The sequence below is a fragment of the Anomaloglossus baeobatrachus genome, chromosome 4 (assembly GCF_048569485.1).
Source record: "Anomaloglossus baeobatrachus isolate aAnoBae1 chromosome 4, aAnoBae1.hap1, whole genome shotgun sequence".
In the NCBI taxonomy this organism is placed as follows: Eukaryota; Metazoa; Chordata; class Amphibia; order Anura; family Aromobatidae; genus Anomaloglossus; species Anomaloglossus baeobatrachus.
The window spans coordinates 640060024-640073083 of NC_134356.1; the positions used below are offsets into that span (position 1 = coordinate 640060024).

The following is a 13060-nucleotide window of genomic DNA, read 5'->3' on the forward strand; positions in this document are numbered from 1 at the left end:
AACAGCCATAGTAAAAAAAAAACAAAAAAACCTATGATTAATTGCGGTCAACAAAGACGGTGGCTGCCCCCAGTGAACTGACTGGAGTCCTAGAAAGGGCGAAGAAGCTGCCTAATAATAGGCCCTCTATGGAGGAATATTTAGGGGAGATATATCAAGAGCGATGTTCCATATGCCAATCTTGATTCAGAAATATCCAGGTGTTCTATAAAAATTGGGTTCCCAAAGCATGTAATAAAATGGCCCGTGTCACCCAATTTAAACAGCAGCTTGTCCTAGTCCCATCAGGGCTGGACTGTGGGCTGGACAAACAGCTTCAAACACCTGTGTCTCAACTGACAGAGGAGCTGTCTTACAAGCATCTGCACCGGTGAGCTGCCAAAGAGCTATGACAGGAGAAGAAAAAGTGTGGAGGATTGATTGTTGGAGAAAAAAAACCTGTGCTCAGTCAGCAGAGAAGATTTATTTCTTCTGATGTCATAACCCTTTTATAATGCACGGCTCCTCAGTCAGTTGAGACACAGATCCTAAGAGCTGTATTTTTTTCAGACTGACATGCAACAGGTTGTTTGAATAATGTGATGGGGTCATCTTATTATATAGTCTCCTGTTTATTGAATATTGTGCCCATGTTATAATTAGGTTACATTCTGCCACACCCATGCAGCTAAGCTACATCCATTTGTCAATACACAAAAAGTAAAAAAAAAAAAAAAAAAAAAACCAAAATCCAACTCATTTACATATTTGTTGAGTAACGCATTTGATGGATTGGCAAAAAAAAAAAAAAAAAAAAAATGTATATTTTATCCGAACCTCATCAAGTAAATGACAACTTATCCTGCATTAACACAAGTTCTCATACAGCCATGCCAATTAAAAGAGTATATAAAATAATCTGATAGTGATGGCTGCCAAGCGGCAATAACAAAAACACTTACATAGTTACATAGTTACTTAGGTTGAAAAAAGACCTAGGTCCATCTAGTTCAACCTTCCTCCACCAGTTCTACATTTTGCCCCTAAAGGGTGCTTTACACGCTGCGACATTGCTAGCGATCTCGTTAGCGATGTGACACGCCAGATCGCAGATGCGATCTGCAGAGATCGCACATAGGTTGTTTTTATAGCACCGGTGCGATCATGTGCGTTCTCGGCAGATCGCATCTGCGATCTGGCGTGTCACATCGCTAACGAGATCGCTAGCAATGTCGCAGCGTGTAAAGCACCCTTAAGTCACTTATAACCAACAATGTTGTGTACTGAGGAAATCATCCAGCCCTTTTGTAAAAGCTGTTATAGTATCTGCCATTACTACCTCTTGTGGTCGACATTCCACAGTCTGACTGCTCTAAGGGGCACTTTGCACGTTGCGACATCGCTAGCCGATGCTAGCGATGCCGAGCGCGATAGTCCCCGCCCCCGTTGCACATGCAATATCTTGTGATCGCTGCCATAGCGAACATTATCGCTACGGCAGCTTCACATGCACTCACCTGCCCTGCGACATCGCTCTGGCCGGCGATCCGCCTCCTTCCTAAGGGGGCGGGTCGTGCGACGTCACACGGCAGGTGGCCAATAGAAGCGGAGGGGCGGAGATGAGCGGGACATAAACATCCCGCCCAACTCCTTCCTTCCGCATAGCTGGCGTGAGCCGTAGTGACGCAGGTAGGAGATGTTCCTCGCTCCTGCGGCTTCTCACACAGCGATGTGTGCTGCCGCAGGAATGAGGAACATCGTACCGTCGCTGCAGCTCAATTTTGAAAATGTCGGACACTACACCGATATGATTAACGAGCGCAAAAGCGTCGTAATCTTATCATAAAGGACTTACACACTAGGATATCGACAGCGACGTCGGATGTGCGTCACTTTCGATTTGACCCCACCGACATCGCAGCTGCGATATCGTAGTGTGCAAAGTACCCCTTACTGTAAAGAACCCTTTGTGCGCCATTGAAAGAGGTATCGTTTAAAATAAATTTATCACCTATCGTAAGGAGAGGTGATAACTTGTTAATTGTTGGGGTCCGACCGCTGCTACCTCCACTGATAAAATGGAAGAGTGCACATGCTCTACCACCTCTCCATTCATTGTCTACGGGACTGTGGAGCGCTGCACTCAGCTTTTTCCGACAGCCCCATAGAGAACGAATAGAGCAGTGGTGGGTTATGGGCACTGCTGCTCAATTTTGTATCCAAATCAAAAAGATACCTGATCTATCAATTGGATGGAACCCCGCACAGCGCCAAAACAACTTGTGTTCACCAGAAAGCACCTTTAAAAGGGAATCTTGTCATTAGGTTTTTGCTCTGAGAGCAGCATAATGTAGGGGCAGAGACCCCGATTCCAGTGATGTGTCAGTTGCTGAGCTATTCGCTGTCACTTTGATAAAGAAGGGAATTTTGTTTACTTACCGTAAATTCCTTTTCTTCTAGCTCTAATTGGGAGACCCAGACAATTGGGTGTATAGCTACTGCCTCCGGAGGCCACACAAAGTATTACACTTAAAAGTATAAGGCCCCTCCCCTTCTGCCTATACACCCCCGTGGGATCACGGGTTCCTCAGTTTTAGTGCAAAAGCAAGAAGGAGGAAAGCCAATAAACTGGTTTAAGTAACTTCAATCCGAATGAATATCGGAGAACTGAAACCATTCAACCTGAACAACATGTGTATACAAAAAAACAGGGGCGGGTGCTGGGTCTCCCAATTAGAGCTAGAAGAAAAGGAATTTACGGTAAGTAAACAAAATTCCCTTCTTCTTTGTCGCTCTATTGGGAGACCCAGACAATTGGGATGTCCAAAAGCAATCCCTGGGTGGGTAAAATAATACCTCATGATAGGGCCGTAAAAACGACCCTTTTCTACAGGTGGGCAATCGCCGCCTGAAGGACTTGTCTACCTAGGCTGGCGTCCGCCGAAGCATAGGTATGCACCTGATAATGCTTGGTAAAAGTGTGCAGACTTGACCAGGTAGCCGCCTGGCACACCTGCTGAGCCGTAGCCTGGTGCCGTAATGCCCAGGAGGCACCCACGGCTCTGGTCGAATGGGCTCTCAGCCCTGAGGGAACCGGAAGCCCCGCAGAACGGTAGGCTTCAAGAATTGGTTCCTTGATCCACCGAGCCAGGGTGGATTTGGAAGCTTGCGACCCTTTACGCTGGCCAGCGACAAGGACAAAGAGTGCATCCGAGCGGCGCAGAGGAGCCGTGCGGGAAATGTAGATTCTGAGTGCTCTCACCAGATCCAACATATGCAAATCCTTTTCACATTGATGAACTGGACGAGGACACAAAGAAGGTAAGGAGATATCCTGATTGAGATGAAAGGGGGATACCACCTTAGGGAGAAACTCCGGAATCGGGCGCAGCACCACCTTATCCTGGTGAAATACCAGGAAGGGAGATTTGCATGACAGCGCTGCTAGCTCGGACACTCTCCGAAGAGACGTGACCGCTACTAGAAAAGCCACTTTCTGAGAAAGGCGAGACAGGGAAACATCCCTCATAGGCTCGAAAGGCGGCTTCTGAAGAGCAATTAGAACCTTGTTCAGATCCCAGGGCTCTAACGGCCGCTTGTAAGGAGGGACGATATGACAAACCCCCTGCAGGAACGTGCGTACCTGAGGAAGTCGTGCTATGCGCTTCTGAAAAAATACAGATAGCGCAGAGACTTGTCCCTTAAGGGAGCCGAGCGATAAGCCTTTTTCCAACCCGGATTGCAGGAAGGAAAGAAAAGTAGGCAAAGCAAATGGCCAGGGAGAAACTTCCTGAGCAGAGCACCAAGCTAAGAATATCTTCCACGTCCTGTGGTAGATCTTGGCAGAGGTTAGTTTCCTAGCCTGTCTCATGGTGGCAATGACCTCTTGAGATAATCCTGAAGACGCTAGGATCCAGGACTCAATGGCCACACAGTCAGGCTCAGGGCCGCAGAATTTTGATGGAAAAACGGCCCTTGAGACAGCAAGTCTGGCCGGTCTGGTAGTGCCCACGGTTGTCCTACCGTGAGATGCCACAGATCCGGGTACCACGACCTCCTTGGCCAGTCTGGCGCGACGAGGATGGCGCGGCGGCAGTCGGACCTGATCTTGCGTAGCACTCTGGGCAACAGCGCCAGAGGTGGGAACACATAAGGCAGCCGGAACTGCGACCAATCTTGAACTAAGGCGTCCGCCGCCAGAGCTCTGAGATCGTGAGACCGTGCCATGAAGGCCGGGACCTTGTTGTTGTGCCGGGACGCCATTAGGTCGACGTCCGGCCTCCCCCAGCGGCGACAAATTTCCTGAAACACGTCCGGGTGAAGAGACCATTCCCCTGCGTCCATACCCTGGCGACTGAGGAAATCTGCTTCCCAGTTTTCTACGCCCGGGATGTGAACTGCGGATATGGTGGATGCCGTGTCTTCCACCCACGTTAGAATCCGCCGGACTTCCTGAAAGGCTTGCCGACTGCGTGTCCCTCCTTGGTGGTTGATGTATGCCACCGCTGTGGAGTTGTCCGACTGAATTCGGATCTGCTTGCCTTCCAGCCACTGGTGGAAGGCTTGTAGGGCAAGATACACTGCTCTGATTTCCAGAACATTGATCTGAAGGGTGGACTCTTGCTGAGTCCACGTGCCTTGAGCCCTGTGGTGGAGAAAAACTGCTCCCCACCCTGATAGACTCGCGTCCGTTGTGACCACCGCCCAGGATGGGGGTAGGAAAGACTTTCCTATTGACAATGAGGTGGGAAGAAGCCACCACTGAAGAGAATCCTTGGCCGCCTGAGAAAGGGAGACGTTCCTGTCTAGGGACGTCGACTTCCCGTCCCATTGGCGGAGAATGTCCCATTGTAGTGGACGCAGATGAAACTGCGCGAAAGGGACTGCCTCCATTGCTGCTACCATCTTCCCCAAGAAGTGCATGAGGCGTCTCAAGGGGTGCGACTGGCCCTGAAGGAGAAATTGCACCCCTGTCTGCAGTGAACGCTGTTTGTTCAGCGGAAGCATCACTATCGCTGAGAGAGTATGAAACTCCATGCCAAGGTATGTTATTGATTGGGTTGGGGTCAGATTTGACTTTGCAAAGTTGATGATCCACCCGAAACTCTGGAGAGTCTCCAGCGCCACGTTCAGGCTGTGTTGGCATGCCTCTTGAGAGGGTGCCTTGACAAGTAGATCGTCCAAGTAAGGGATCACAGAGTGACCCTGAGAGTGCAGGACTGCTACTACTGCTGCCATGACCTTGGTGAAGACCCTTGGGACTGTCGCCAGACCGAAAGGTAGGGCTACGAACTGAAGGTGTTAGTCTCCTATAACGAAGCGTAGAAAACGCTGGTGCTCTGGAGCAATCGGCACGTGGAGATAAGCGTCTTTGATGTCTATTGATGCTAGGAAATCTCCTTGAGACATTGAGGCGATGACGGAGCGGAGGGATTCCATCCGGAACCGCCTGGTTTTCACATGCTTGTTGAGCAGTTTTAGGTCCAGAACAGGACGGAAAGACCCGTCCTTTTTTGGTACCCCAAACAAATTGGAGTAAAAACCGTGACCTTGCTCCTGAAGAGGAACAGGGATCACCACTCCTTCTGTCTTTAAAGAGCACACCGCCTGCAGAAGAGCATCGGCTCGGCCGGGAGGCGGAGAAGTTCTGAAGAATCGAGTTGGAGGACGAGAACTGAACTCTATCCTGTACCCGTGAGACAGAATGTCTCTCACCCAACGGTCTGTGACCTGTGGCAGCCAAATGTCGCCAAAGCGGGAGAGCCTGCTACCGACCGAGGATGCGGAGAGAGGAGGCCGAAAGTCATGAGGAAGCCGCCTTGGTAGCGGTTCCTCCGGCTGCTTTCTTTGGGCGTGACTGAGCCCGCCAAGAATCTGAGCTCCTCTGATCCTTTTGAGTCCTTTTGGACGAGGAGAATTGGGACCTGCCCGAGCCTCGAAAGGACCGGAACCTCGACTGTCCCCTTCTCTGTTGGGGTTTATTTGGTCTGGGCTGAGGTAAGGATGTTTAATGATTTCATCCAATCTTTCACCAAACAGTCTGTCACCAGAAAATGGCAAACTGGTTAAGCACTTTTTGGAAGCAGAATCTGCCTTCCATTCCCTTAACCACAAGGCTCTGCGTAAAACCACGGAGTTGGCGGACGCCACTGCCGTACGGCTCGTAGAGTCTAGGACAGCATTAATAGCGTAAGAGGCAAATGCAGACATTTGGGAGGTTAAGGACGCTACTTGCGGACCAGATGTACGTGTGACAGTGTCAACCTGCGCAAGACCAGCTGAAATAGCTTGGAGTGCCCATACGGCTGCGAATGCTGGAGCAAACGACGCGCCGATAGCTTCATAGATGGATTTCAACCAGAGTTCCATCTGTCTGTCAGTGGCATCTTTAAGTGAAGCCCCATCTTCCACTGCCACTATGGATCTAGCCGCAAGCCTGGAGATTGGGGGATCCACCTTTGGACACTGGGTCCAGCTCTTGACCACCTCAGGGGGAAAGTGATAACGTGTATCCTTAAGACGTTTGGAGAAACGCTTATCCGGATAAGCGTGGTGTTTCTGGACTGACTCTCTAAAGTCAGAGTGGTCCAGAAAAGTACTCAATTTACGCCTGGGATACCTGAAATGGAATTTCTCCTGCTGTGAAGCTGACTCCTCCACTGGAGGAGCTGGGGGAGAAATATCCAACATTCTATTGATGGACGCTATGAGATCATTCACTATTGCGTCCCCATCAGGTGTATCCAGATTGAGAGCGGTCTCAGGATCAGACTCCTGATCAGCTACCTCTGCCTCATCATATAGAGAGTCCTCTTGCTGGGACCCTGACCAGTGAGATGAAGTCGAGGGCCGCTCATAGCGAGCTCGCTTAGGCTGTCTGGGACTGTCGTCCGTGTCAGAGCCATCACCCTGGGATGCATGGGACACCCCCGGAGCACGGATTTGTTCCAAATGAGGGGGGCCAGGGGGCATTGAATCAACAGTGCCCATGGTCGGAGGTACCGGTCTGGACTGCAAAGTCTCAAAGATTTTAGTCATAGTCACAGACAATCTATCAGCAAAAACTGCAAATTCCGTCCCTGTCACCTGGACAGTGTTCACAGGTGGTTCTCCTTGGGTCACCTCTAGCCGAGGCCCCGGCTGAGCAAGTGCCACAGGGGCCGAACATTGCACACAATGGGGGTCAGTGGCACCAGCCGGTAGAACAGCCGCACATGCGGTACAGGTAGCATAGAAAGCCTGTGTCTTGGCCCCCTTGCCTTTTGCGGACGACATGTTGTCTAGCAATCTAGGAGGGTATATAGCCAAGAATAGCGACCGTACAGGGCAATGTATAGAATACAAGCATATACAAATGAACACTTCGGCACAAGAGGTGTCAGCACCCGAGGTGCCGCTTACCGCCCGCTCCAAGCGGGTGTGTGGTCGCCAGAATCCCGTGTCTGGGTCTCCCAGAGCTTGTCTCCCCTCTCCACTGAGACTGCAAACAGGAATGGCTGCCAGCGTCCTGTGAAGAGGGGCGGGCCGTGGGCGTGCCCCAGACAAAGTGCGGGAAACTGGCGTCCCACTGTGCCCAGTGAGGGGGGTTGGAGTATGCTAAGCAGACTCCAACCCTCGGCGCTGAAGTTCAGCACAGCGTCCCGCCCTTCCCCTGACTGGCAGGCCTGGGGGCGGGAACGAAACGGAACTAGGCCGCAAAAGCCGGGGACTCGATTTATAAGCGCGGCCGCCGTATAAGCGCGGCCAGCGCGGAAGTCCCCGGCGCACCACAAGTCCCAGCCACGCCGCAGCGCTGCTGTAAAAACCGCCATCAGCGGCCGGCGCGGTAGTTCCTAACACATAAACTCACTCAGCAAGCTGTAGTGAGTATAGCACAAGCGCGCTGCGCTGCTGCCCCCGGTGCACTAACACACCCAGCAATGCTGGTGTGTGTGTGCGCGATTTGTACGGGGACACAGAGTACATTCAAATGTAGCAGGGCCTTGTCCCTGACGATACTCAGCTCCATGTCCAGCAGATCCCCAGGGCTGTGGACGGAGCACGGTCTCCTGTGCCTGAAGACCGATAGGATCCCACTTCACCCAGAGCCCTAAGGGGATGGGGAAGGAAAGCAGCATGTGGGCTCCAGCCTCCGTACCCGCAATGGGTACCTCAACCTTAACAAACACCTCCGACAAAAGTGGGGTGAGAAGGGAGCATGCTGGGGGCCCTAGTATGGGCCCTCTTTTCTTCCATCCGACAAAGTCAGCAGCTGCTGCTGACTAAACAGTGGAGCTATGCGTGGATGTTAGCCTCCTTCGCACAAAGCATGAAAACTGAGGAACCCGTGATCCCACGGGGGGTGTATAGGCAGTAGGGGAGGGGCCTTACACTTTTAAGTGTAATACTTTGTGTGGCCTCCGGAGGCAGTAGCTATACACCCAATTGTCTGGGTCTCCCAATAGAGCGACAAAGAAATCAATGTTTTCTCTGCTGCAGATCTAGCAGTTATCCAGAGCTCATGAATATGCTGGACTACCTGCAGCACATCAAGTAGTCCTGTAATGATAATCTACTGCTAATTAACCAGTGATTTTATCAAACCTACACTAAGCGTCCCAGTAAGTGACATCGCTGGAATCAGGATCTCTGCCCCTACGTTAAGCTGCTCTCCGATTAAGTGGCAAAAATCTAGTGACCGATTCCCTTTAAAGACTCATATAGGCCTGGTCATTGAGAGGTTAAAAGAAAACAATGGTTGTCCTCCTGCCAAACTTACCTCAAAGTCGCTCAGGTCGCTTTCTTCAACTTCTTCGTCTTCCACGTACTCTCTCTTACCGCTCTCCTGAAAACAGAAAGGCAAAGGCTAGTAACTCTTGTACAGAATCACACGACACCACCGATGTCCTGGACAGAGATTCTGGGGTCTGCGCTGTCTGGTCCAAAATAAAGTGGACGGGCGGGTGACATTACAGGTTAAAGGGGCATAAAAGAAGGATTTTTGTGTACTCACCGTAAAATCTCTTTCTCTGAGTCTTCATTGGGGGACACAGGACCATGGGTTATGCTGCTGTCACTAGGAGGCTGACACTAAGTAAACAGAAAAAGTTAGCTCCTCCCCAGCAGTATAACCCCTGAGCCGGAGGCGGGCTCAATCAGTTTAGTGCACAAGCAGTAGGAGGAGAACCAAACAATCCTGAATAAAACAAGGTAAGAAACTATGACGATCATTCGTGTGACCAGTGACCTGGGAAAACAGGCACTGGGGCAACAGGCATGTCCTATATAACAAAAAACACAAGCAGGGTGGGTGCTGTGTCCCCCAATGAAGACTCAGAGAAAGAGATTTTACGGTGAGTACACAAAAATCCTTCTTTCTCTATCGTTTCATTGGGGGACACAGGACCATGGGACGTCCAAAAGCAGTCCCTGGGTGGGAAGAAAAACCATCACCGGAGTGGGCTTGACCCAGACCTACAAGCGCCTAATGTTGCAACAGGTGTGCCAATGCCACCCGCAAACCCTACGCCAAGACTGGCCTCTGCCAAGCTCGGGTGTGAACCTGGTAGAAAATAGTCAAGGTATGCCAGCTAGAGCGGGTGGCGGACCAGGGGACCTGGTCGATCTACGACTGGAGTCCAATCTTTCAAGGGTGCCCCCTTGCCCGGTAGACCGCGGCGGAAGTCCGTCCTTCATGCGATAGTCTACACCTATGGAGGAAAAGCTCCATGTGAAATTCTGGCCCTTGGCGCCGGCACACGCTTCTTGGGCAAGGGTGAAAGAATGTATTGACGACCGGCGTAACCGAAAGATGGTGCCCTGCAGACACGAAAAACTGAGGGCTCGCACTAGCCCTGGAACGAACTATGCCCCTTTGTGGCTGGGAGAGGAGCCTAGAGCCGAAAGACCGAAACCCAAAGTCCTCTGCTGGAAGGAACAGCGAGGTGTCTTGGACAGAAACGAAAGGTTCTGGCTGGAGCCCCCCCTTGTCCTGTTGGCGGAGCCGGAAAATGGGGAAAAAACGACGAGAGGGCTGACCGCCCTGATGCCGTCTGTAACAACCCGATGGCCATGAGGAGCCCACCTATCAAAACAGGTGGTAGCAGGGAAAAAAGGGGAACCTTGAGCGAACCCATCACTGGATTCAGGTCCCACATTTCTAGTGAACGATGAAATAAAATCTTCAAGGAAACTTGATTCCCGGCCCTCTTCAATATCTGCCATCATCTTGCCCACCGTCCTGACGAGCCAGCATCCGGGATCCCCTGATGAGGCTATGTAACTTGGGACTTCTGAGCCCTGGTAGAATAGAGGGGCCCCGACACGGAAGAATTTTGCGGTCTGGAAGGGGCCACGGGGCATTTGCGAGGAGATGAGTAAAATATGTGAAACTATGCTCGCCTGGGTCACTCCCGATCTATCGCTTAACTTGGTCCATCTTGAGAACCCTTGAGATCATAGGAAGCCGCGGGCAGATGCACGAGAGCCTGAACAGGCTACACGACCGGACTAGGGCGTCGACATCTAGTCCGGAGCAGGTGCATACTCTAAGCACCCTTGACTGAGACTTGGATCGGAAGGCCAAAAATGGTCCACGACCAGAGGTCTTCCTTCGCCAGCGATCTGGCTGGTGATTTCCGCGTTGGAGCCCTTTACCTACGGGAGGTCCATCCTACCGCGGACATCGGCCGTCCAAACGTCCCCGCTAGGGATGTGCTGCCGAGATTAGCGAGTGAAGGGACCCGTCCCAGAGCAAGATCTTCTTGGCCTCTTCCCTTGCCATGACACTCACTGCATCTTCCTGGTGGATGATGTAATCACCGCTGTGGCATGGTCCGACTGGAACCTGGCTGGGTCACCGCGACCTAGAGAAGAAATTGTAACTGGGCTAACCAGCTGCCTCTGAAGTCCGGAATGTTGAAGGAGAGACGACGCTCTAGGAGTGTCCCTCGGGACCCTGCCGAGGAATGGTGGGATAGCATACCCTAGCACGGGAGGCTGGTGACGGTTGATAATAAGCTCCAGGGGAGGAAAGGAAGCTTTCCAGGGATGGTTGCGAAGACTGGTCCGCTAGGAGGGGATTGACGGGTCACCCGCGAAGACGGAACCTTCCTGTCTCCGTTCCTCAGCGTGCTCCATTGGAGAGTCCGGGATGAAATCTGGTATGTGCACCGTCGCTACCACCGCCACAGGCTGTGAAGGAGCCAAAAAACCGAAGGGAAGAAACGGGCACGGGAGGCAAAAAGCACGTGGGGCTCTGTGTCAGGAGACCGCAGCCATGCCAGGCGGAGATGGCTGTTGTAGGGATAAAGGCTTTCAGACGGGTTTGCGTGAGGGAACGAAACCTGGTGCATCAGGGCCGATGCCGGGAAGGGGATATACCCTTCTCTTACGTAGCCTAGGGGGGAGAGTAGCCTACCCTGACGTAGCCTAGAGATAAACTAGACTCGACCTATCTCCGAAAGGGCGTTCCCGAAAGTCGGAAAAAAAGTCAGGGACTTCCTAGATGTCGAATCTGCGTTCCTGATCCCGAGTCAGAGGTCTCGATGGTGGGAACACTGATGCTAGAGGTTCAGGCCGGGTAGTGGGCAGACATCAGCTTTGTGAAAAGAGGGTACTCACTCAAGAGGAGACCCAGCCCTGGGTCGGCATAGGTGAGACGTGGACCGCTGCGTATGGTGTCCGGGAAATCCCTGCGGAGCGGCACGATAGTGACGAGAAGCCCGGAGGAACCCAGGCGGGTCGCATAAAGGGTAGCGTGCCGCTTCCTTTCTGAGCCCCCTTCGAGAAGGGGCAAGACAAATAAACGGACTTACCACTGGGAAAAATCACGTCCGGGGATTATCCATGATCACGTAGTCACCGTGCCAACTGGCTGTCCACTGAAAACAACCGTAGTGGCCCCCACCTTGCTTCCTGCAAAGAGGCATGCCCCCTTTCTCCAGAGCCCTTTGGGGGGATGAAATGACAATAACACGACTTACCACTGGTAAACGCCGTGTCTGGTTGCCGTCTGTGATCATTAGCGACTCCAGTATAGTGTGCCCCTTCTCTTCCGAAATCGCCTTGGAGAAGGGAAAAAAGACAATGACAAGACTTACTGCTGGTCAACTCCGTGTCCGGTAGCTGTCTGTGAGCCCGTGGTAACTCAGCGAGCTCTGGATGCCGTCTGATCACATCAGGGACTGCTTCAAATGTCTTAAGGGAGACCTGCATGCACGGAGAGAAGAGGGCTGTCCGCAGCCTTACGGCTTGACTCACCATTTTTAGCAGGCTATTCGTCATGCGCCAAGACATCTAGGTCCTGCTCGGAATCCAGCAGAGGTGGAAGCCTGGGCCATCACCCGAGATGTCGGAAGACTGCCAGAGGAAGGTCAGTCTGGACCTGGGGGATACGTGGAAACTGGGGAGCCACAAGGACGAGACCTGGTCCACTTCCAGCATAGAAGAAAAAAGACCCTGGTACGGGACTCCCCTCCCCGAGGGGATTGCGCCAGTCCTATGGATGGTATGACCGAACATCGGCCGTAGACGCGGCGCATGCGCACGAACCCGAGGGACGTAGCGAGGGGAGTTGTGGCCTGAGACAGGGCGTTACAAGCCAGCAGGGGTCAAAGCAATCTGACATCTTCTTGAAACTAACTCACAAAAGGGGGGACCGAGTCTTGGGCTTACCAGCCCAAAATCACTAAAAAGTCGAGCTGGAAAAACGCCATGTACTAAAAAACGTGAAAAAAAAAAACAAGTGCCCGCATAAGCAATGTAGGAGTCAATGTATGCAAGATCATGCACGTATCTATAATAAAAATCGATCCAATATAAAAAATATACACTACCAAAAAAGTGTGTTCTGTTTTTCCCATAATCTTTTTTTTTTTTTTTTTTTTTAAATAAAATGAACACTGAGGGAGCGGGAAAAAAAAAAAAAAAAAAAAAAAAAAAATATCCCACACCCCCCTGATGATGCCTGGGGCAGCGCAGGAGGCGGGCCTGGGACGCCGAGGACCAGGCCGAAGCCGGGGGCTAAATTTTTACGCTGCCTCGCGGCCGAGGCAGCGCCGGCGTCCCCGGCCGCGAGGCGGCGGCGTCGCGGCCTAGGACG

The 13060-nt window shown here is 51.9% G+C and overlaps 1 protein-coding gene across 1 annotated transcript in view; it reads right to left on the bottom strand.

Annotated features, from left to right (window-relative positions):
- MAK16 (MAK16 homolog) overlaps positions 1–13060 on the bottom strand; it is a 48642-nt gene that overhangs the window by 19825 nt on the left and 15757 nt on the right. The window contains exon 9 of the mRNA XM_075343064.1: positions 8738–8803. Within this exon, the coding sequence (XP_075199179.1) occupies positions 8738–8803 (66 nt within the window). The remainder of the gene's footprint in view (positions 1–8737; positions 8804–13060) is intronic.